General features: G+C 36.6%; 1 protein-coding gene across 1 annotated transcript in view; it reads right to left on the bottom strand.

Moving 5' to 3' along the window:
- Positions 1–622: 622 nt before the first annotated feature.
- The window catches only part of OTOG (otogelin), a 104,469-nt gene continuing 80,184 nt past the window's right edge, over positions 623–24,907 (bottom strand). Inside the window, exons 39-56 of the mRNA XM_059825858.1 lie at positions 24,281–24,370; positions 23,709–23,892; positions 20,673–20,893; positions 19,622–19,760; positions 17,340–17,534; positions 16,235–16,447; positions 15,366–15,470; positions 14,880–14,990; positions 13,543–13,644; positions 12,984–13,082; positions 12,236–12,276; positions 11,021–11,096; positions 9,645–9,823; positions 8,761–8,865; positions 8,206–8,325; positions 6,816–6,861; positions 2,139–2,218; positions 623–823 (exon numbers count right to left, since the gene is read on the bottom strand). Coding sequence (XP_059681841.1) covers positions 623–823; positions 2,139–2,218; positions 6,816–6,861; positions 8,206–8,325; positions 8,761–8,865; positions 9,645–9,823; positions 11,021–11,096; positions 12,236–12,276; positions 12,984–13,082; positions 13,543–13,644; positions 14,880–14,990; positions 15,366–15,470; positions 16,235–16,447; positions 17,340–17,534; positions 19,622–19,760; positions 20,673–20,893; positions 23,709–23,892; positions 24,281–24,370 — 2,307 coding nt within the window. The remainder of the gene's footprint in view (positions 824–2,138; positions 2,219–6,815; positions 6,862–8,205; positions 8,326–8,760; positions 8,866–9,644; positions 9,824–11,020; positions 11,097–12,235; positions 12,277–12,983; positions 13,083–13,542; positions 13,645–14,879; positions 14,991–15,365; positions 15,471–16,234; positions 16,448–17,339; positions 17,535–19,621; positions 19,761–20,672; positions 20,894–23,708; positions 23,893–24,280; positions 24,371–24,907) is intronic.

Below are 24,907 nucleotides of genomic sequence, written 5' to 3'. Positions count from 1 at the left end.
CAATACACTAGAAAACCTGAAATTATTACCAGGGAATATTATGTAGTTATCAGTACTGACAATGTTTCCCTGCTTAAAAAAAAAATAAAAATGTATCTTTAATTGAATTTCTCATACATGCTCTACTTTGCAATAGGAATATGATTTAAACTGAAAATTCTTCTCATATTGTCCAGACAATTTTTCTTAATAGACACTGAACGTATTTGCACAATTGCAATGCATTCAAAATAATGAACTTCTGGCAGGTAAACCGGTCAGTGATTTAGAACAGGAACGTGTGCCTGACAAAGAGTGGGCCAGCCTTCTGGAACAAAATAGATGGTGTTCTTTCTCTTGAGGTGTCTCTAATGTAAATCACTTCACCTCTTAAGTTGGCACATATCAGAAGAACTCTTAAAACAATCCGTGTGAAACGAACATGAAGACAAATCACAATACAAATGATGCAAAGCCATTCCTCAGAAATTTAGAAGAGTCCAAATATATTATTGTTCTTTCATCTTTTAGCATTAAACTGGTAAAATTCAGTGCATTGGGTACTGTATTTTTAATAGTAACTATTCAATTTAGCTTATGCAGGGAACAGCTGTGCTTGCTGTTTTCTTTTTTTATGCTTTTTTTAAGACCATTGGCAAGAACAATCTGTAGGCTCTTGGATTGAATAGCTGACCCAGGTTGAATTACTAGTGCAATACAACTGCACAGTTCGTCTCTGTAGTCCGAGCTCCCGGCAGCATTTGCAGAATCTTGCATATGTGTTTATGTTGTAGTTGTAAATACTTGCAGAGGGGCACTTTCCATCACACGAAACAATGTTCACCTGATAACAAACATTAAGAATAATCAGCAAATTGAAGCAGGTAGGAAATAAAGTTCGGAGTTCTCAAGAAAGTCCAAAGACATTAGGCACCCAAATCCAACAACAAAGCCATCAGAAATTTGGAGGTATTGTCTCTAACCCCTTGTGAAATCCTACTATGTCTGAGTAATGAACTCTGAAGTATGTTACCCAGATAGGTCTCATTTTTTATCTTCCCGAGATTAATGATGATTTTCCTGTCAATTTTGTAACAGCAGATTTTGGCTATTCACAGACACAAAAAACCAGTTTAAGTTTTGAATGTTAAAGCATTCATAACAACCTTGGCTTGAACATAGCACCAAATGTTCTGTCCAAAACTGCCTACAGTATTAATTTTGGTGATACACTGATGCAGTGTTGCTATACTGGTATCAATAAGAAGGAATATAAAGAATCAATCCTTTGGAAAGCTAAGGGCAATTGTTACTAATGATACAAAAACTGTAATACAGACTGTAACAGAAACAGTCATATAAACTGATAATTTTTTCAAGTTTAATAGTCAGGATTTGCGTTTCTGTTTGATGAGACACCGAGACTAAATTTCCTGGCTGCTCAACAGTTTACTCTACAAAACGTACTCTCAGAGTCATTTTAGAGGTTACAGCTGTTTCCCTATACTCTTTTATTACAGCTTTTCCAGGCGCTCTTCCACATCTCACGAGACGCCTGTCGGCACCCTCGCTGCTGCGCACACTGCCTTTCTGCCCAGCAGGACATTGCTGGTGTCCTCCTACAGTAAATCCTTTAGTAGACACACAGATAGTGCCTCATTCTTCCTACACATTTCACAGTATGCTCATGCTGCTGTCTAAAATAAACCTTCAGGACCCAAGATTCCTTTCTTCATGAAGTTGGCACTTAAATACTTTCCCTAGTCAGATGGAAAATTAAACACATCTGCAGCCGTTTTAACTGTACTATATCACTGGCAAGATTCAGTTATATCAAAGTTAATTTTCGTGTAACAATTGCATTATAGGGTGAGTCAAGACCTTCTATTTGCACTAAATCAACATGCACCTAAATGCATACAAAGGCAGAAGTCATATCCCCCCTTTTCTTATTATTTGAGAAGATGATTGCTGAGCATGTAGGGAAACATTGAAACAGCTCTACGAAACACAGAGACACTGTCTCTGTGAGAGAGAAATGCAGACAATAGCCTTGTGGAATTTGTGTTCCGTTTCTTCCTTCTTTTTCTTTATCGTATTTTTTCCCTTCTATATATTCTCCCTTCTATTAAAATAAATCATGATAGTTATTTACTTACTGGTGTGTTACTCCTACAGTCATTCTTGCGGATAGTCATCCTAACAGTCACCTTTTTACAGAATTTTCCATCTTCCTTACCTGCAAAATGGGCATTGATTGAAAAACATCAGCTCAAAATTATAAACATTTCAAGACAGGAACATTCCTGAATGTTTTATGGGGTCAAGAGATATAAAGAAGAAAATACCCAATACATCACTGCACATACAAAACTTTGGCAAAGTAACATTAGCTATACATTGTATTGCTTTTAAAATTAGTCTATTTCATGCATTAAAGTATCGTCTCCTTGTATCTCCAATAACAATTATAAAAGGTTCATTCTTCGCTCAAAAGCCTTTTAAGAGTAAGTCCACTGTCTTTCAAAAAATTTTGTAAAATTGATCAACCACTCCTGCGAGAAGGCTTGTTAATAATGCATAAAATGCATTTCCTATGAAATAAATGTAACAAACTTCAACAGCAGCAATTGCATTCCAGTGGTATAAATGAAGTTTAAAATGAACACTTAACAGCAGAATCTGATGAAGAACAGGGCTTCAGGGGGCTTTACATTTCTCTATGTTTTTTATTAAATAAGAAAGAGAACACCAGTGAACAAATTAATTTTTTTATTTACGTTTTCATTAGCATTATTTCCACAATTTTTCTCACAGAAGTATGTACAAAGTATATGGATGAAGTAAAAAAGAAATCATGAAATTAAGTAAGAGGAGTTAAAACTTAATTTAAGGGGGGAATCCTGAACATTTGAAGAAAAGCAAAGTTCAGTATCAAGTTCAGTTGTTAGAGATTAGAAAGCACAGTATCTTCTTATGATGATCTTCTCTATGCTGAAGAAACCACATCACAGTGCAGATCTGTAAGAGAAAGGAATAGTCCATTCCATTATAACAGCTTCCACAGTTTCACAGCAGAGTTTACACCCCGTGATGCAGTCCCACATGACTCTCCACTTAGAGAGCTACATTTTCTTTCAGCCAAGAAATCCAAAGATGTTAACAAAAGCTCCAGAAAAACAAGGGCAATGAAAGACTCACTGGTTTGACCAATACCCAATACTGAACTGTGACAGAGGTTTACTACATCTTGATGTGCAATGTCCAGTTCCCTACTCTAATCACTGTCAAACTGGGTAATAATGCATCTCAAAGAGAAACATTTTTTGTGATGTGGTTGTTTTTTTTTTTTTAAAACATATAAGTCTGCTACTGTTTCTAGACATAGCAGGGGTTTCTAGAATATGAAAGAAATGACAGTAATGAATCTTCTTGGAAGCAAATAAAAATCTACAATCAGAAATGGCTGGCTATTGCTTGACTATCACTGAATTATATTGACGTAGGGAAAAAGTAAACCAAGCAATGAAGAAAAAAAATAAATTGTTCTTAAAAATAAAACACTCACCATTATTTCATGTTTCTCATAGTCCTATTCATGTCCTTTCTTCTTTTACATTATACATGGTGGGTAGGATGTAGAATTCAGTGCAGCTGTGGCTGTGACTTCATCCAGACTATAGCAAAAGTACATTGTATCTCATAAAAAAAATAAATACATAATGTATTTCCATGCATGTACTTTAATGTCCAGTGGCTTTTAATGAGCTCTACAATGTAATATACTTTTCCATGAACAACCTTACAAAACATGTGAGCATCTTACATGTGCCATGTTATAATGAGGTTCTTTTTCACAGTCAAAAATCCTTGCTTGGTTTTTGGGTAGACTCGTAACACCTTTGTCATTTAAAGTGATGTCAATATGAAATATAGATTTCAGTGCAGTAGTCCTAAAGTCATGAGTGTAATTTAATGAAAGATGTATCACTTAGTGATGTACAAAATCACAGTCAACATAATTTCTCTTGCAGACATACAGAGAGATGTTTGCACAAACTAAATGCCGAAACAATTGAATTCATACCATGTTACAATTGAAAAAATTATCATGCTCTATTAAAAAGAACAAAGATAATCTCCAATTTTCATGGAGTAAACACAGGCTTGCTATTTTTAGTGTACTGTCCGTGAACTACGGATGGGAAAGAAATTACCTGCTTCTACTACATATGCCACTGGAAACAAAACTATACAATACATCATCTGCTAAAATGTTGTTTATATAATAAGGTTTAACAAGCAAAGCCATTAGTCTCTATGTTCTAGAGCACTGTGAACATAATGGAATTAGCTTATATGTTTAAACACAGCAGTTTTACACATGCAGCAAGCTAAAGACTACGCAAGTGCTTACTACCAACAGTACATTGTTGGCTAACAACAATGCACCGCCCACACAGTGCAAAATGAAAAATGAAACAAAACCAAAATGTGAGCCACTCTGAACCATGAGCAGTTATACTACACTGCAGCTTTTGGCATAATTGGGTAACATGAGGCCTGATGCTCCTATCAGGGAGTACATTGTTGGAAATCAACAATGATGCTGTTTGGGTTGGTCCTACTTATTTCCAGGAAAATGTACCTGTGTTACAGCTAGCATAGGCTGTAGGAGTGACTGGGCTAACAGGGAATGGGAGGAGCATTGACACTGAAGAACCTGGTAAGAATATTACATATTGAACAAAGTACATGTTACAGAGGATTACCTATCAGTATGAAACATTTTGGAGTTACTACATTTTGGTATAATTGAGAAAATAATTCAACCTTAAAATGTCTGTATATTACAGGATCACAGAATGGCTGAGGCTGGAAGGGACCTCTGGAGGTCATCTGGTCCTACCTCCCTGCTGAAGCAGGGATCACTGTGCCAGCACCTCAGGACCATGTCCAGGTATTACTTGCATTGCTAAGCCTAATGTCAAAACCAGGAAGGATCTGATCTACATCGATTTAACTAGGACAATCTGGTACCCTAAATTCAAGTTGTCCTTTGAGCTACAAGAAAGACATAGTATAATTTCCTCTGAGCAGTGTTTGTAAAAACTTTCTAGGTTTCAATGGAACTCCTGGGACTTAATTTTCAAGTACCATTTAAAACTGAAAGCAAAAAATCACAATGGCTTCTAATGGTAAAGTACTTCAAAAGAAAACAACAACCTCATAACCTTTCTCATAAAACGTCTCACACAATTACAATTGACTAACAGCTCTCATGGCAGATTTGTTCAGTCAGAATGAACTACATGATTCATAGAGGTACTGTGTTGTCTATAAAGAGGTGTGAAATCCAAACTGTATGAATCTACTTGTAAATGCATCTCAGAAGTCAATGGATTTTTCAAGGGTTTAATTTTATTTTGTGATGCCTGCTCCAGATTAATAACTTACATTTGTCTTAATTATTTAAGAGTGTGGTTATGGTCTTTCTCTAAGTATAGTAGCAAGATCTTCTGCCTTGCTGAAAAGTAGCTTAATGGATTTTTAATGGTCTTAATAAATTGTTTGTTCAGAAGCTGGCTTATATGGCTGCTAAGGCATTGAAGGGTAATGTCAGATAATCAAAATCTAATCTCAAAGAGCCTGTGGAGAATTATTACAGAACTAGGACAAGTGCTTGAAACACAGGTCCAGAGTGAAAAAACTTGAAGAGATATTACCATTCCCTTCCAGTGATCAGGAGCAGATAAATCTTCCACAGTTTCAACAACCTTTGTACTACAAAATGTAATACATAATGAATAACATGAAAAGGTACCTCCCAGTTGGCAACATATATCCCACTGCAGTAGCTGTGCACATGGTACCATATCTCATAGTCATAACTGTTCTAGTCCCATCCCACCCAGCAGAAAATACCCACACTTTATCTCCAACTATCTTTAGCTTTTAGGTCACTATTCCAGCCACTAATGCAAATGAAGTGAGATTTTTGCACCTTTTTAAAGATAATATGATACTGCCCAGTATAAAATTTCCTTTTCAATTGCTTATAACATTGTCAACTTCAAGTATTAGAGCTTAAATTCTTCAGGTTAGGTGCCTGCCTCAGGCTAAGTTCTTCATGAAATCAGCCAAAATGTTTCAGCTATGTACCAGTGTGTTAAGAAAAAATGCACTTAGCTCTTGATTTATATTAACAATTAGCATATTTGGAACCTATTCTGTAGAGAATTATTTTATTTTTTCCAGAGAACCTTTATTAGCTCTCATAGAAGTCAAAACATATCTTGGTAATCAAGTAAGGGGGGATTTTTTAATTGGAAGTTCTTTTAAAAGATATTGCCAGAAAGCTTCTGAACTAGGTCTATTAATGGAACCTAAGACTATATTACAATCAGTTAATTACTTACAGCATTAACTTAAAAACTGCATAGATCAATCTTCATTTGTACCGAAGATGAAGATATGAATGTAGATGAAGCATGTTTTAAGGTGCCTTCCAAAACACAGTACCTTTTATTATACTAAATGCAGTAGCTAATATTTTGAGGAGTTTTACATGAGAACTACAAAATACTCAAGGTAGCAATTTTAGTGACTTGGCCAGCCACAATCACTACCAGTGGAGTAAACTCTTCAATGTTAAAACTACTTCCTTTTGATGTAACCCCACTAGTTTCAATGGTATTCACATAGGTAAAACTGGGAAAAGCATAGCCATTGAGATCAGTGAATCAAGCCTTCATGCAGGAAAGAATCAACCTTATTTTTAAGGTAACAACAAATCTGACAGAATTGTGCAGCAGGAAGTGTCATTAATCACTTACATGTTTTGCAGCATCCTTCTAAAAATGGTACAACATAGCCTCCAACCTGACCAAGAGAGAAATAAAGAGGAAAAAAATTGATTTTTTTCAAGTATTAATTCCCATATTAGAAATTAGAAATTCCCATATTAGAAATTAGAAATTACTAGCACTATTAGAAATATCTTCCAGTCAAAGCTCTGCAATGTTACTCAGGGAAATGCAGCACTCTGGTGAATGGGTGAAGGTCTGGCTGTAAATCATTGAACTTAACTGTTTTAGCACAAGTGAGTATTAAGTGGTTGTTGCTGAACGTCACTCTGCATCACCAGCTGTCAAAATGCCACATTTGGAGAGGGAGTGACTGTGTTAAGTCTTACTCCATCATGTGTTACTTAGAGTAAACCCCTGACTTCTTGTAGAGGCCATACTGACAATCACAAAAAACCCAATTCTGAATTCAAAGCAGGAAGAAATCTCATCTAAATGAGAAGCCACCTACTCTCCATTGTGGAGGATCATGGCTGTCTTCATGCATGAAGCACTCCACAGAGTACTGTGGGAAGAACAGGTCAGGTGCAGCTTTTTAAAAAGCTCTCAGCATTACATTGAACGGGAGTTCAATTTTTGACATCCACCTCAGTATCTCAAGCCATGATGATCTCTCTGCCTTAACTTTTTTAGTTTGCCTAGAACAGCAAAAGGCCTTTCACCAGCTGTGTAACCAAGACTCTTGCTGAAGTACCAACCCATTGTTAGCTTCAAGAAAGAACTACAGCCACCTATTTCCTTTAGGACTGTTCCCTGCTTGTGTACCATCATTCATTAAGGAAAGTATCCTCCCATCCACATGTAAATGCAGAATTACAGAGAGCAGTATGACGTTGCTCACTGCATACCCTTCCTGGCACTCAGTCTAATCTCATTTTTCAAAGTCAAATACAGCTTTTGCTTCTCCTGCAAAACTAGTCCACAAAACCTTATGTCTCACTGTTGAAAAGATTTGCCTGATATTCAGACTATCTTTCCTTTTCATCAATGTTTTTGACCACGGTGATGAATCAAATTGCTATATGCAGAAAATCAGTTAGAAAGGAGAAGTCCGACCTAGAAAAGCATCCAAATTCAGACAGCTGTATTGAGGACTAGTTTGATATTACAAGCCTCTACGAAAAAAAAATATTTCTGAGAATAGGAAGAGTTCTCTCCAGCTATGTAACTGGGCAGTCTGGTGGCACAGTATATGTGTATAGTTAGAGCTTTTCACCCTCAAATGTCTGGGCAAAAATGCAGGCATTGCAAGAATTTATAATTTCTCCCTTCTTCAGGTAAAAACGTCTTTTGTCAGTGTTAATCTTTGCAGGCAAACATAAATCATAGCTGGAATGCAAACAACATATTAAACACTGACCTTCACACATTCAGTTTCATTAAAGGGTGGGCAGCCAACTGAAGAGGAAACCAGAACTGGTCCTATTGCTGTGTTAGTGCATTCGTATCTGATGCAGTTTGAAATCCAAACAGTGCCAGGCTGTTAAAAATTATAAACCAGAATCTTCACTCAACAACTCAGCCAAAACAGTATTATAAGTATTTATTATACAATTCCATTGAATGTGATCTTGTCTGAAACAAAGTACTTACAGCAAAATATAATTTAGACACATGTTGAAGTTCTGTTGAAGTACAGAACTTAAAAGTCCACTAAATATATCATATTAAGCAGATTCTAAAATAGTCAAGTTGATGATAATTCTTTGATATATCAAAATCCCTTAATCTGTGTAGACAGCTATATGATTGACTCTCTAAGAAATTCATGTTGCGTACATGCAAAACTGTTCCTAGTATTTGGCCAAATAAAGCTGCTCTTTGCACATTTTATACGGCAATGTGTGTACAGTATCTCATCATTTTTTCATTTACTTCTAAATATTTTGAGAGAATAATACATGTATAAACTTACCTTGAAATTGGAAACTGTGCCATTGCTGAAAGTGTGGAGACAAGACAAGTTCTTACAGCTACCACAGCAAGTGGTTAAATCTTTTGGAGGCTGATAGACTTGGTTCTGCCAAAATCAAATAGATTATCCCTTGTATGAAATCATTTTGCAGCTTGACATTTTACTAATGCAATGGGCAGATTTTTTTTCAGATATCTGATTTCAGGGACAGTTTTTAAATAACTTTCAAAACAGCATAGTTTACATTTGTACACACTGTACATTCATGAAGCTTTTAGAAAATACCTTTGATCTTAATTGAAGTAAATGGGAAGAAGTTCCAACTCTTAACAGAATGAACTGGTCTTTCTACCACTTCCAAATGTAAGTCTGACAGCTTACTTCAAGAACCACTGAAATTTTGACTTTTTACACATTAGACATGAAGTAAGTACATAATTAGAAAAAGTAATCTATATAATATTCCCATGGTAATGTATCATACTTTGTAAAAGACAAGGTATCATTCGCTTATTTTATAAAGCTCTTTTCACCACATTTAGAATTATTCTTCTGTTATTCTCTTCCCAATTCTTATCGAGCTAATGTCTGCCAGGAATTTGTACCAGTTTGCACATAATGCAGCTAAAGTTATACAGGGATGCAAGGTGGGACTATGCTATATACATTAGTTTGTATAAGATTTACACATGGGAGAAAACAGTGAAGGGAGTGAGGCTTTTATCAACTTCTATCAGAAGCGCGGTAGCACATTATTAGAGTGGTATCTCATAGTTACTTTTTCCATCTTGTTCCTACGACTGTAATCTACTCAACAAAACCCAATGAAATATAATTAAGACTGCCAGTCATAATATACATGTCTAAAATTCTGAATTTCTTACAGCTTTGCACTTGACAGCACAGTCTATTGAAGATGTGTTTATTCTGTAGTATTTAGTGGAGGGATCAATCACATTTGTACAGTAAGAAATATGGCAAATGCCATCTGAACTGTGTTCCACGATTTTCTGTCCAGGAAGCAGCACACCTCTCTCATTACTCAGGCAAACTTTGTCTCTCACTACAAGAAAACACAAAAATAAACAGCATGCTCAGGACAATCAGCTTGGTATCAAAACTCTGTTAAAAATGCTTCAAACAGTAAAACAGAACAGAAAAAGCTACTCTATCTCTTTAAGAATTATGGGTCAGATTTTCAAATAGAAACTGTTAATAGTAGTCTTACGCTTCACTACAATCGCCAAATTATTTCAAATATAATCATGCATAAAATCTAATAAATATATAATATTCTATTAGCTGCACCACCAAAATAACAGTGCAGGCTTCCTCAACTGATTTGTTTTATAAGTCTACTTCAGGATAAGAAATGTACTTGAGAAATGTCTATTTCTCCCCACTTATTACTGAGGGCACAGAGGATAATTAGCTCAGAAGTATACATCTGTTGTAGAAATCTAGGCAAGGACAATCCCAACTCTATTGGCCAACTGGGTGCCCCACAGGAATTATTTTTTCCTGAGTTTTCTCAGATGCTATTGGGCATGCTCTAAGATGAATTTGCATGGTGCTGAATGCTGTCCTTGATCTTGTAAAGCACATAAGCCTGTCTACCAGCTCCTCAGTAGTCCCATAATGGGTTAGCGGGACTTTTCTTTATGTGGACATTGAGCGTGAGGTTTAGTTTCTTGCTGGAGTCCTTACTCCAGCTCAGCAATATGCAGGCTCCTTAGTGAACTTCACCCAACTTCTCCAAAACTCTGTCTGCTATTTCCCTGCACAGACCTCCTGCTGCAGGAACTAATAGAATACAAGGACAGGCCATAATCAACCAAACCAACTGAAAGAGGGTAGATTTAGATTAGATATAAGGAAGAATCATCACTCATGAGGGTGATGAGGCAGTGGAACAAGTTGCCCAGAGAAGGTGTGGATGCCCCAACCCTGGAAGTGTTCAAGGCGAGGTTGGATGGGGCTTTGAGTGACCTTGTCTAGTGGAAGGTGTCCCTGCCCATGGCAGGGGTGTTGGAACTAGATGATCTTTAAGCTCCCTTCCAACCCAAACCATTCTATGAGTCCATGAAATATTTAGTGAGGGGTCCTATTTTCTTGCCTTTTCTTATGCTATTAGTGAATTACGTCAGTCAATTCTTTCCTCCTCAATATCATGTTCAAAGTGAACATCCAATTTCTAATTCCTAATTTACCTTAGCACTTGAAAGGGTATTTCTTTGAATTAAATTCTTTTCTGACTTACCACATTTGTACTTAACACAGTTACAGATATTTTCTGTACTGTTCTGAAACTGTTCATCTATCTGAAGTTTCTGCCCCTAAGTGTATAAAAGCAGAAAAAAAGAGAAGTGAAATGACAGTGTTTTCTGATCTGTATGATCTTTTTCTTTTAAACACCTTTCCTTCAGAATTTGAGTAGCAGTATATTTCTTGCCCCTAGAAACCTATTTTGAATCCACTTTCATCACCCACAGAGACATTTAATTTAGTAATGATAACCAAATGGGAATTTTTTTTTTTACACCTGAAAACCAGGAATGGTTGCTGGTGTCAATACAGCAGACATTTAGGACAGAAAAGACTAAGGCAGGCCAACAATGAAATGCAATGGCTTGCCTTTGTACAGAAATCTCCACGCAGTGTGGATTGTATTCTTTCATGGAATAACTTAATGGATATAAATAGTATTACAATAGCACAGATGTACTTTTTAATTTTGCCCTTTTTGTTTATACGTATGCACATTAAGATTTTTTCCCCAGTTTTCTGTAAGTCCTGATTCCTTATGCCCGAGTTTTTTCATCTACAAAACGGAAGTACTAACTACCACCTCACTTATAAAGCATTTTGAGGTTCCTCTATAGAAAATGAGTACTATTTCCAATTCCTTCCTAGGACTCCAAATTATAATTCTTATAAATTATTCCCCTTGCAATATTATTTTCTGGATAAAATAATGACAAGCAAAATCAAAGCATACCCAGTACTGACTGAGAACCTAACCCAGCAATGTTAATAAGCATTTTTATAATGCAGAACAAATCGCAATGAAACACAGTTTAAAAGTTCTGCTTAGTCAGCGGTCTGAGTGCATGATATATTTTAACATTCACTATAACAGATAATATTAACAAAACACTGATGCTTTTAAGTATTTCGTTCTGACAATTTAAAAAACAAAATTTTATTCTTGGGTACATAAAAGCAGTACCACTCTACAAATATTTCAGGCAGGATATGGTCATAAAAAACTCCAGAAATATCAATGCTATATAGCTATTTTATTCTGCAAGATATTTAAACTTAACTGGCTTCTTAAAAATGGCTGTATCTTCTTGTAAAGCAATTTTAAAAAAAGAGAACGAAATAGCATTTCATATTTCATTGATAAAACTATTAGTAAGACACTAATAAATAGATTTATTAAGAAATCAATAGAAGAAAATGAATTTCATACCAGTTTGCACTGAGGTTTGGGGATCGTTTCACATGCACATTCTAAAACAAAATACAGTTACAAAAACAATAGTTTAGAATGTTATATGCCATTTGCTTAAAACAGAGCATCAGAGAGAATAGAAATTCCAGATTTACAAGTGATCACTGAAGAAGTTCTGCTGGTTTTTGAAATATACCCATCTGGGGAGTCCAGAATTATGGTTTGATTTCTATTCCATCCTGAAAACTAATAGCAGCTTCTATGACCACCTTCTTACAATTTACAGCATTGTATCAACTGCAGTCCACCTGAACATGTTAAAGATGATGATCATTCTAGCCAGTAGCCTCCTTGCAGTGATAACAATCATTACAATCAATATAAAGCAGCGGAGAATTGTGTTTAAGGCATCAGAGAGGTGTATGATATACTGCCACCTTTGTAAATTGGCAAATTCCTCACCTGTGAACCTAACCTTTTTTTTTTTAAAGCCATAAATAATTTACTGTATCTTACAAAATTTTCAAGATAAGTCACCCAGTTGGGACAAGCAAATTCTACAGTATGTGATCACCCTTGTGAAGAAAGAAAAAACAAAACAGGCAGATTGAGAAGTTCTGTACCATGAGATGACTTTCTATATAATTTGTTGATAAGCAGATCACAATAGTATAGCTGGCTTAAACCAGACTTAAACCCAAGAGGCCAAAGCTCTTGCCAGTGTCTTACTGTCTAAGTCAACTAAAATGAGAATCAGCCATTTTACCACATGTCCGAAAGGGGCAGCACTTCTCTGGGCTCCATACTTCCACCAAAGACATGCCTAGCACACATCTGAATTCAGGGCAACGATGTATTTCACAAACTGCAATTAAGGAAAAGAAAGTCCAATAAACACAAGGTTGTCATATTTTGATGAATAGAAATACGAATCAAGAGATAGTAAATGACTTACACATAATAAATACCTTTAGAAAACGTCTTACTTGAAGAAACTAATAATCAAAATTTAATCGTTAGCCATCAGGCAATGTACTCCATGTAGCATGGAGTACAACTACTCTAGGCAAATATTCAACACAGTTTCAAATCTCTAGAATTTGTGGCCTGAAATTACTCATTTGTCTCCATGATACAGATATTCAGATAAAGCTTTAGGCACATGAAGTTTTAAAAGTAAAGATTATTTGTTCAGGACTACAGATGATAGCTTGCTTATATGCACAAGCAGAGCTGTATCTCTAATCCACCATTTTTGGCACTGACCATCCACACTACAAAATTTGACATGTTCTCTATTACTTAAAGTATCAAGTCAAACTTACTACACTGGTATGTAGGGCAACACCTCTCTGTAGTGTTGCCATCCACAATAAGAACTTCTCCTTCTTGACATTTGGGTATTTGATCAGAGCAAGCCCCGCATGCTGGAAAAAACAATTATTTACATCTAAAACATAGGAAGGAATTTTACAACTGCCTAGGAAACATGCCGATAAGTTTCTCACAGACACATACAAAAGAGAACAGAGATACTCTGCATTCATTCCTTATAGTCCCTATAGAAGAAGCTAATTTTCAGTGCAGCTTGCCTTTTCTTTGTCCCCTGCTATACAGAATGAATACATTGTTTGTGAGTCAGGTCACAACAAACAGGATTTTCTCTCCCTTTCTGTTATGGAAAGTTTTGCTAGATTTTCTTTCCTACCGAGTCACCCTGTTTTATTCAGGAATGCTCCTCTGCCTGGATTATAGGATCTTTGATCCCTAATAAAGGGCATCCTCCTGTGATCCCAGTGTTATCCTCCCACTTGGACACATATGAAGACCACACACAATAGGTACTTTTCGATATGTACAGTACAAAGACTCATTACATCAAAAAAGAGACAGAAGGATGCTGTGCGGACAGTGAGAAGCGACAAACAGCACATCACTATCACACGATCAAAGTGACCACCTGATTACTGTAAATAACAGAAGTATAATTCAAGATTTCATTAACGCTCAAATTTTTGCACATGGAAGAGCTAATCAAGATGGCTCGGCCTTTGATTCACAGATATCTATATACAAAAACAGAGTAAATTCAATAGGACCTCATTATCACGTCATTATCATACGGAAAGTAACCGTATGGTAACATTGGAATTCCTATACTCATGCAAAAAGTACAATTTTACTATTGAATTAAGTCAATAAAGGCCAAACCCCAAAAGAACTGAACAAGTTATCATAATACTCTCATATGGGATATTTATCATCAAGTAAGATGGGCCATAGCTGATACAACAGGATATAGGGAGCAAGAGCATATATAACTTCAGTCTTCTTTCAGATAAAATATTCAGGCAGCTAGTCCACACACCGTACATGGACAGTCTCTCAAAAGCTCTCAACTGCCTCATTCATGGACTCCACCACCACTCCTCTACATGACCCAAGAATACTACTCAGTTGCACAAAGCTGTTTTGTGACTCTTGATGGTTGTTGCCATTTCTTGTGTTTTGTGAACTTAATGCCCCTTTTTTAAATCTCTTTCAAGCCTTACTATGTTGGGAGAGCTAAAGGAAGCACAAGGAGCTTTAATTGGCAAAATAATAGTAGACATTATTGCATTTACAAAAACATTTATAGTCTCAACCAGCCAGGCTACTGTACCACATATATAGGAAATGCAGCAGGTACTCTCCACCCGAGCAGCAATTAGTGTTTGATCATCTTGACAGCTTGGTGTCTGCTCCATTGATTCACATTTTGCTGGATCACATTCTGAAAAAAGTACAACAGATGTATTTCTTTGTACAAAGTCTAGCAATCCTCCTTTGTTATGCTATATCCCTAAGCAATGGCAGTACAGAGCAGAGAAATACTACAAGACACTTTAGAAAAACTTTTAACTTTGTATCGTAAGAGAGCAAAGACACATTCTCGCCTGATCGTTAAACACAAGACTCCATCATTGTTATATCTGCTCAAATTGAGGCACAGACCAACCCTGAGCTTTTAGATGAAAGATAATTTTGTAAATGGCCATACTAACAATGATGTCCACACTACCTACCTTTTTGCTTCTAAGTTGATCTACTTAGTTTACTGAATGTCTTTTACAGGGTGAACATTTTTACCTTTTCAAAAGAAACCTACCGCAAATGTAGTTGGGACAACAGGATTCTTCATTGTAGTAAGTGACCAGCTTTTCCAAGCCATTACACTCAGGGACTAGGGGTTCACAGAGGCTCTGATTACAAACTGTTACATAAAGGGAAAGAAAAAAAACCCTTCTAAACTATCTTATGCATAAGTCGAGTAGAGCAGTGGCAAGCAGTATTTACAGTTTGATACCCCAAATCTCCAAACGACAACATCCATATGAAAACCGCAACAAACTAGCAAAAAACCCTGAGGCAATATTCAGAAGCGTCTGGCATTTGCAACACTCTCCATGGAGGCAAAGTTAAACTAAACCAAGTCCTTGTGAGAATTAAAAAAAAAAACCTCCATCCTCCGTCCTGTAGAAAACTCACTGCAACATCATCCCAGGTGGTCAAAACATGAAAACTGCTTGCGATTTCTTTTTGAAGATGGACTTTCTAAGCTAAACAAGAATTAAGAAAAGCTTTTATATTCTTTCTTTACTGGTCACTTTGTAAATTAGATAAACAATCACATCATCTTTTTTCTAGTAATTAGTTACATCATTTATTTGTAATTGGGCATTAAAAATAAATCAGTAGCCTGTACAGCTGAGAGAAACACAATTCACATCCAAATAAACAGAGCGCTATTTCAGTCCTTATAACCCTTGTCCCCTCCCCCACCTCTCCCCCAAAACCTACTGGATATTGAGCCAAATAGTACAATGTTTCTATAGTTTTCTATGTAATCTGTAAATTCAAACCGATGTAGTTTCCAGCCACTTCAAAAGTAGGATATGTAACAGGAAAACAAACCACAGAGAAAAGATATGGGCATACTCCAGTGGACAGTATTCATAATCATTAAGGAATACTTACTACAGATCTTCTGAGGGCAACATGTCTCATCACCAGGAACAAGCAAGGCCACTTCTGCAAATCGCTGACAGTCTAAATTGTGGATATCTGAACAGTTGTAGTCCACCGGAATAATGGTCTCACTGTCAACACATGTTTGCATACAGCATCCGCTCAAAGAAGTTTTCCAGATCTCACCTATTGCACGAGGTGCTCCTGAGCTGTCTGTACAAGCTAGATCAGGACAACAGAAAATTCAAGTAATTCCTTTTTACTTCAAATTTTGACCACTATTTTCTTCCACAGTGGGTGTGGAACTATGAAATATAAAAATCCCACAGTTTTAAAGGCATCACCTATCCCCATCACCTCACAGAAAAGTGCAAGAGGAGGCAGTCTAAGACTGAGTTTGTATGGGAAAGCAAGACACTCAATACCCTCCAGAGGATCAGGGCCTCCACTTTGTTTTGTGTCTCCACTGCAAGGCTAGTCACTTAAAATCTCAATCCAATCCTTTGTTTTTAAAACAGTGATCTGAAAAGAAGTTACTTTTGTATTTTACATATGGCAAAACTATTATTAATTTACAGTGCTTTATGTAATCTGATTTATAATAAACTGCATCTCTCAGGTTTGTGGTGTTAGTGTTAAGTATTGGTCCACAGTTTGATGTGCTCAGGCAGAATTGTAATGAAAGTAAGTATCAGTGCTGGCAGAAAGAACATAGGACATATACATGTATTATTCAAAATGTGTAATTAACTGTTGCTGCATGTCTTTTGAATGCCATGTAGTTTCAATAGGTTGGACCCCTTGGCAAAGGGCTAGGTGAAAAGGAGGCCAAGACTAACATACTTAGAATACTAGAATGCATAAACATAAGCAAAACCTTCCATTTTGAAGAGCATCCTCCAGCTGAGAGATGGTGAGCAAAATTCTATGTCACAAGGACATTCCCTGCTTGCTCACAGCTGCTGTACAGTTAATGTTTACTGAATACCTAGAGGCCTCAACTGAATGACATATGCAGAAGCCACACAACATCAGGCCAGAACTTGACTTATTGCTTATGAAGTATCTGACCACCAACTTGCAGAGAAAAGAAGAAAATCAGAAGCAAACATACCACATTTTTCTTCAGGAATACAGACAGCAGTGTAAGCTCGGTGAAGGATGGTCCCTCCAGCACAGACGCAGCCTTCTGTCAACACTGAGCAGGAGTCTGAGTCCAGAGAAGCAACCTCATTACTCTGACAACTATCTGCAACCTCACAGGCAGCTATACAAGCCTGATAGGAGAAGTTTTCAGAGCAGGTGAAGGCTAGGATGGAAATAAACAAACCACTCATTCTGAAGTTGTAATCACACAAGGCAGCACCTAAGAGAAGACATTATTGTCTTCTTGTCAAGTTCCTGTTCTTGCCAACTCAGTAGGATCTACCAGCCTAAACCACCAACACAGACCAGTTACCTTCCACATGACAAATTCAAACAAAAGGAAGTTGGCGAGCACTTTTACTTCTCTTCTTGCAGTAACATTTTCATCAGGCTTTGGTGTGCATTTTGGCAGTAGAGATAACAAACCATGCAACAGTGTTGACACAAAGTAATTTAAACTTCAAAAACATTTGCAAATACTACACAGATTAATAATACAGTGTTCTGAATCATTCTGAATACTTTGCAGTGGCTAAAGAAAATGCAGTGATTACTAAAGGGCAAAGCTTTGTCAATTACAAAAATATATATGTAAAGGCAAATTCACCATCGTTTTACGTGGAATAATAAAGAATGGGATGAATTCATTACTATATTTAATAGATATCCACATTAATTACTCTCTTGTATGTATGTTTAAGTCAATGAATACAGTTAAATTTAACATTCTTTATACTACTAATGTAAATTCATTGGCATGTTATAGGTGCATGCAGGAATAGACCGAAAAAGCATCTCATTTTGATTTTACTTTTGCTGCTGAAAACTTAGCACGATCTTTCATTGGTTCAAAAGAGTGATTAAAGGTGCATAAATATGGCAAACAGAGAATGACTACAAATGCCAACAGTGTGGTTCTGTAACCTACCATAATATCCTCATCATGTAATAATACCTAAATCGTACAGCAACACCATCTGGAATCATGGTAATGCGACAAAGTCCAGTTCACAAAGGGACTGCTCAAACTTAAAAACTCTTGAAAGTCTGTTCAGACTTTAAAGATTAACTGGGAGAGGAGCTTGATTTTACTCAGCTCCTCACTACTAAAAATGGCCATAATGCCCCACAGGAAATATCTATTAGAGCGCTGTAAATAGATGAATTCAGGCTTTTAAAAATTAGTCCACAGCTCTTCCTTGCTAGGCATGCACCACCAGAGGTCACTGCGGTATAAAAATAAAAGAGTGATCTGTCCCTTTACGATGGATGGAATACATAACTATATTTACAGATATACTCTGGAAGATCTCTTTTTAAACAGTTATTTGCTAGTAAAATCCATACAAACTGAAGAATTTTTTTTAAAAAAATTGACTGTTTTTAAGCTTTAGACTCCATGACTATTATTTGCAGGTTATTATGACATGCCTTCATGAAGCCTGTACACATGTACCCACCGTAAATCACTTTAAAAAGACATCACTTATGATTTCTACGTACAGCGAGTTCTGTTATTTCTGGGGATCACGCTTCATCAATAAGTCTTTCCCTGTTCAAGCACTGAAACCACAGACCTCCCTAGGTTATCTCTGCATAGGGCTTTTCCTAGGCGATCACTGACAGCATAAAGTGATGCTGTAATCCAAATCTTCTGTTTACTAACAACTACACATCCCATTTGGCCTTACATTTTAGTATGTTGTTACGGGAGATGTTTTCTGCCAGGACACTCTGGCTCTCTGGTTTTACTCCTTAGTTTCCGTCTAATCTCAAAGGTGTTTCATTTCTCTAATCCCTTCTCCAAAGACACAGCTTTCTGGAGCAGCATCAAGCAGACATCACCAATTCAAAGTACCACAGAACTTTCTGTGGCTTCCTCCTTTCCACAACCAATTCTGTTGTGTTTTGGTTTTATCAGTGGAAAGTGGTTAAGAGAAATGAACGCTACATCGCAAGTGAGAAGATTTGACTTCTACAGTTAAGTACATTATAAGTTAGAGTTAGACTTCTGTGCAAGGTTCTTTAGCTTACCTTTTCCATCTGTGAAATGGCTATAATGACCCTGACTCCTTTTGCACAGTTTTGAATTGTATCACAAAAAAATGCTGAATTCATTATCTCAATAATGACTTCTAAAGTATGTGAGGACTCAAGAAGCACTGGTATTTTCAACTTACAGTAACACTTATATTAGGCAAATTTTGTCTCTGTGAACACTAGAGGTACACATACATGCAGAATACTTACGGCAGTAATCAGAGCTCCTCCATTCTATACAAATATTAAATTTGTTGCACATTGCCACATAGGCAGCTAGTGAAATGCATGGATTTCGAATGTACTCAGTGTCTTGAACCCATATATTACAGAACAGCTCAGGTGGAACCTAATAAAGAAAAAATAAAAAATATTGCACCTTCATAGAGACCCTGCTAGGTAGGAAACAGACTGACCTTTTTAAATATCAGCTACAATGAAGCCAGAATTCTTGATTCACAGTAAGCAAGAGACCACCAGCCTTCGTTGATATACAAAGAGACTCTACTAGAATTTAAAAGTAAGGCTTCCTGAATGTTGAAAAAAATAAGACATCCTTACATTACTCAGTTTCATCTCTTGTAAGTGCCAAGGCAAGAGCTAATACAGTTTTGCCAATAAAAGGCATAATTACTCATTGTTCCTTGTTCTTCCTTACCTCTATGTTTTCATCTGTTTTTGGCCCCCTCTTCATCAAACTCAACAATATACAAAAGGTGAAATGGTAAATGTACTCATAGGAGCAAAAATACATTATTTGTATACTTTATTTGCACACTATGAGTTTGTTATTTACTTTAAATGGTCTGTTCTACCCTCTCATCTCTCCAAGCTGGAACTCCTTGTCTCTAGAGCCTCTGAGAATGCAGGCTCTCAGATTACTTACTGTGATTCGGAACTTGTTAAATTACTGAACACTTCAGTATTAATTAAATCGTAAAACTGTTATATTTTACTTTGCTCTACATCATATTGATACAGTTGAATTAGCTGGGACTGATTTATAAATGAGACGGTATTGTCAAAACTAACAGAGATATAGTATGAATTCTGAAAGCGTTTGTCGCTTTTTGCAACTCTCCTATCAAGCTGGCACACTCTTCGATTATTTTTACCTTGCAACTGTGGATACAAAAAAGTATCCATCTCATTCCACAGATGTGGTTACATGTAGTTTCACATTAATTAAATTATCAAGTATACAAAATATATCAGAACTGCATCTCTCTCAAAATGTAAGCTTCCAAAATAGTTAACATACATAAGGATGACAGCTGCTGAAGGTCTGGTTCAACACCAGTCTTAAGCACTCTGAGCAGTCCATGACTGAGCAATTAGTTTCCTGGTGCCTGTCTTCTCCAACATACTTTAACGTGTCTGGCACTTGCCAGCTGTCTATAAAAGCCGATGGAGCATCACTTTTGCTTAGAACTGTCCTGTTGGGTAGCATCAGATCATTTTCCAAGCTTTGATCACAAAAGCCTGTGTTTTACCAGAAGAAAAAAGCAGGTTAACATTGCACAGTTCATTCTGAAGTACGTTTGAAGTGGCATATTCAAACAAGTAAATAGCTTTTTTAAAAAAACAAAAAACTTACACAACATGACAACAAATTAAGCAAAGCAAAAGTAAAGACGCATCTATGAATTAAGATGGGTGAAAGGAAATCTATTGCATACCACAGAGCTGTTCAGAGAGCCCAGCTATGGCACACAAGCCTCACCTCTCAGTTGCACAAGCACTAAACAAAAATGTATTTTAAAAAAGGTTACAAAGCACCTTGATGTATAGCAACTAATAAAAACTCTAGATGTTATCAGAAAAGGGAACTCCCATAAAATGCCAGGATGCTTATCTGATACTGTACTTCAGAAATACTGTACTATTCTACTTATGCTTCTGAGCAGTCTTAAGCATCTATTGGCTTAAGAGCTACCATAAAAGTGCAGCTTTTGGCACTACCACGTATACTGATATTACCCCTCAGCAGGAGGGAAGGAAGGAAGGAGGAAAAAAAAAAATTAAGCTTTTCTGTATTCACTTCTCAGAAGGCAGCATCATATTTTGTTCCTGTTTAAACTAAGGTAGTTGGCAATTTTGAAACATTTTGGAGCAAAGGAAGGAACTTAACACATGAAGAGTGACTTCGGTCAGCACAGAACATCCAAGTATTACAGTAGTCTCCTCTGGAAGGTCCTTTAAGAGCCAGCATGTACAAAAAAGCAGAATGATGGAACAGTCCCCCATTCTTTCTTCCTAATCACAATTTCTGAGACTTATGTATCAGACTTCTAGAATGTTTTCTTCTGACATCTCCACAAACTTGCATGGCAATTCTACATCTTTATCTGTTCAAAAACTATTTGTGGATTTAACCCTTTCTAGAGAACTGGTCTGTTTTAGCATTTTTCACCAATTCTTGATGACATAAGCAAGCCATTGACAATCAGTGATACAGCAACAGGCTTTCAGAGAGTGTAACAGCTTTTGAAACTGTACCCTTTATTCAACCAAAAATGTTTCTAGTTGAACTTTTTGAGGTTGTGAGTCTACGCAACACAAATAGGAAGTACTTGATGGTTCTGAGAGACTTCAGGATTGCTGTCATGTCTGGGATATCTTTTTCCACCACTTCTCTTACACATTGAAAAGGAGACTTAACACAGCAAAACTTAAGGCTTCACATTTGGTTTGGTGGACTCTGGCTGCAGCTAGAAGTGATGTGCTTACACTCTCTTTCACCAGTTTTACTGTAGAGATGCCCACGTTCCCTTCCCACATCCCTAATCTCCCACACCAGCTCTTCACCAGTTGCCACGTTTGCCCGATCCTTCCACTGCAAAAGACACTGTTGTTTCTGACACAGATCCTTCCAAGGGATGCTTGCTGCTACAAAACTGTAATGGCACCTTCAGTTTTATCATTTCTACGAAGCTGAGAAATCAGAATCTACCAATACTGCAGTTCAGCCAAAAGACATCTAAGAAAGCTCAAATACAAGAAGCAGACTAACACAGAAAGCACAAGAGATCAGAGTAAACTAATTTATCCTGAAAAGATGCAGTACAACCAGCTCATTTAAAGCAGGCTCTGGTAAGTTGCACCAGACAGCACTGTGCAGACAGATCTATGCAAAGAATCCCAATCAGAGATGAAAACCACAAAAATACAGCACATTCTCTGAAAAAGTTGTACTTGGAACCCCATCCACAGAAATATGTTGTCATTTAGTTAAAGTACCTTGTAAACCAGGAAGGTAATGTTCCCAGTTCTCCCTATCACAGTAGTCAAACAGGTGAAGGTAAAAGAGACTTTCAGGATAACTTGAATCAGGCTTACTAAAAAGTACTCTTTACCTTCTTGTTTCTGTTCGATCTTATTACAATAACAATTAGCCAAACAGAGCAAGAATGATGTTGAAAACAAAACTTAGGGAAAATTACAGATAATAATCCAATTTCAAAATGGCAGTAAATTCAAACTCTCTTCCTTTGCGAGAAGCACATTACTGTCTGCAGGACTTGGAACTGGACTGAGCTATCACTGGTATTTGATACTGAGCTACAGGCATTTGCCCTTTCTGAAACTGGAAAGATATCCACTGTAATTAAATGAACTCTGTAACCCTGGTTTCCAGCTCCAATTTACAGCAGATAAATTTACAGATTCAGGTGTCACAGTAGGGATTTACATCAACACATACATGCTTGCAAAAGCTATAGAACAAACAGCTTATTCAAGGCTATGGTTTTTAGAAAGAAAGAAACTATGTGAAACTATTGAGCAGACCTAACAGAGTGCAACATTATGGTTATTTAGCCCATTGCTATTAAGAAATTCCCTCTGCGCTATTTCCTCCAACAGATAAACTAAGATTAGTTCTTTCAAGTTAACATTTCCTGTGAATTCTGACCTTTAGAAACTGAAAATAGCACGTATTGCTTCCTATCAGATAGATATCAAACATGGTATCTGTAAATGACCTTATTTGACATTATTGATTTATGCCTGACTTAGTTTGGGTTTGATTACAGCAATCATGCCTGTGATTCAATCAGGCCACAGTCAGAAGAAACACTATGAGTAAAAAGTGATTACATGGATAGGTATCAAACAAAATTTCAATAATTAACAAAATTAATAATAATATAATTCTAATAGTATCTTAAAGTTTGCAATGATCTGCAATAACTCTTTTGGGCCAGATCCTGCAAAAGACAGTTTATATGATTACGAAAATGTGCTTCCCTAGCAAAGCATCTCAATACCTTTATTTCTTGCACTACTCCATACTTACCACATAGTCCCAAAGCTCTTGGTTCTTTTGTACTATTAAACTCAATAATCATCACACCTGTGTTGTGAAACCACTGAATTCTGATTTTTGTGGGGGTCTCAACTGCATACTTGAAGCCTGAATCCTCAACTTTGTACCCATATTTTCTAACTGTAGGCCAAGCAAATCTTGAATTTACTGTTATCTACAATACAAACAGAAAAGAGGTTAAATGTCAGGTACCAAGTGCTGTAGGTAGAAGAACTAAAGCCAGATTTCTTGACAGCTTAGGAATCTAACTCATAACTAATTGCAAAAGAAGTCAGGTTCACTGCCACAAAGATAATATAGGTACTAAAGAGACTAACAGTTTATGTGCCTTGTTCTGCAACTTACCTCATTAACTGTCCTTGTATCACAGTTTGACTCTTTGAATTTACAAGCAGTTTACTAAATTACAAAGTTGGAACAATGAATTATATTTCTTACTGTGTCCTACTCTAATCTTTAGTACCCACACGAGGAGGCAGTTGATTACAGAAGTTAAGATGCTATCTAAAAGGCAAAGAAAAACAAACCCTCAAAATACTTACTTTTCTACTTAAACGATTGATAATAATTTGGTTTGATACATAGGTTAAATTCAACATTGCCAGGCACAAGGAAGTTGAATTTGAATTACCCTGTGGAGAAAGCAAAAATACATCAGCCATAGTCATGATATGCAAAATCTTTATACGTTAGCTGCTTATTGTTTTTAGGTACTGGGACATTAAGGATTTTTGAGGGGTATATTTTTAAGAGAGGAAAACTGCTGCTGATTGTAGTTTCAAGTTTAGACTACAAAGTTCATCTGGATAGCATTCTTGCAAAACAAACAAAATATTATGACCTCGTGTTCAGCAACTGTGTTGTATCACCTGATCTCGAAATTACAACAGAAATAAAGATTTTCAGGAAAAAAAATAAATACGTTGGACTAGCTGTTTGGACACCGAAAAATATGAACTACGTATCTGAAGGTGATCAAGAACGAGACTGGGAGGGATGAATCTCTATGATATATGAACAGTACAGAAGTAATGGATCAGAAATACACGCATACTTTCTGAGCTACAAGGTATTGAACAAAACAGAAAGCACTGAATACAACAGAAAAACAAATCTGAAAGTCATAAACAGATCACCTTTTTTATATCGATCATATTGAGCTTCTGGAA

This window comes from Gavia stellata, chromosome 17 (assembly GCF_030936135.1).
Source record: "Gavia stellata isolate bGavSte3 chromosome 17, bGavSte3.hap2, whole genome shotgun sequence".
Taxonomy (NCBI): Eukaryota; Metazoa; Chordata; class Aves; order Gaviiformes; family Gaviidae; genus Gavia; species Gavia stellata.
This window is presented reverse-complemented; position numbering and strand designations above follow the sequence as displayed.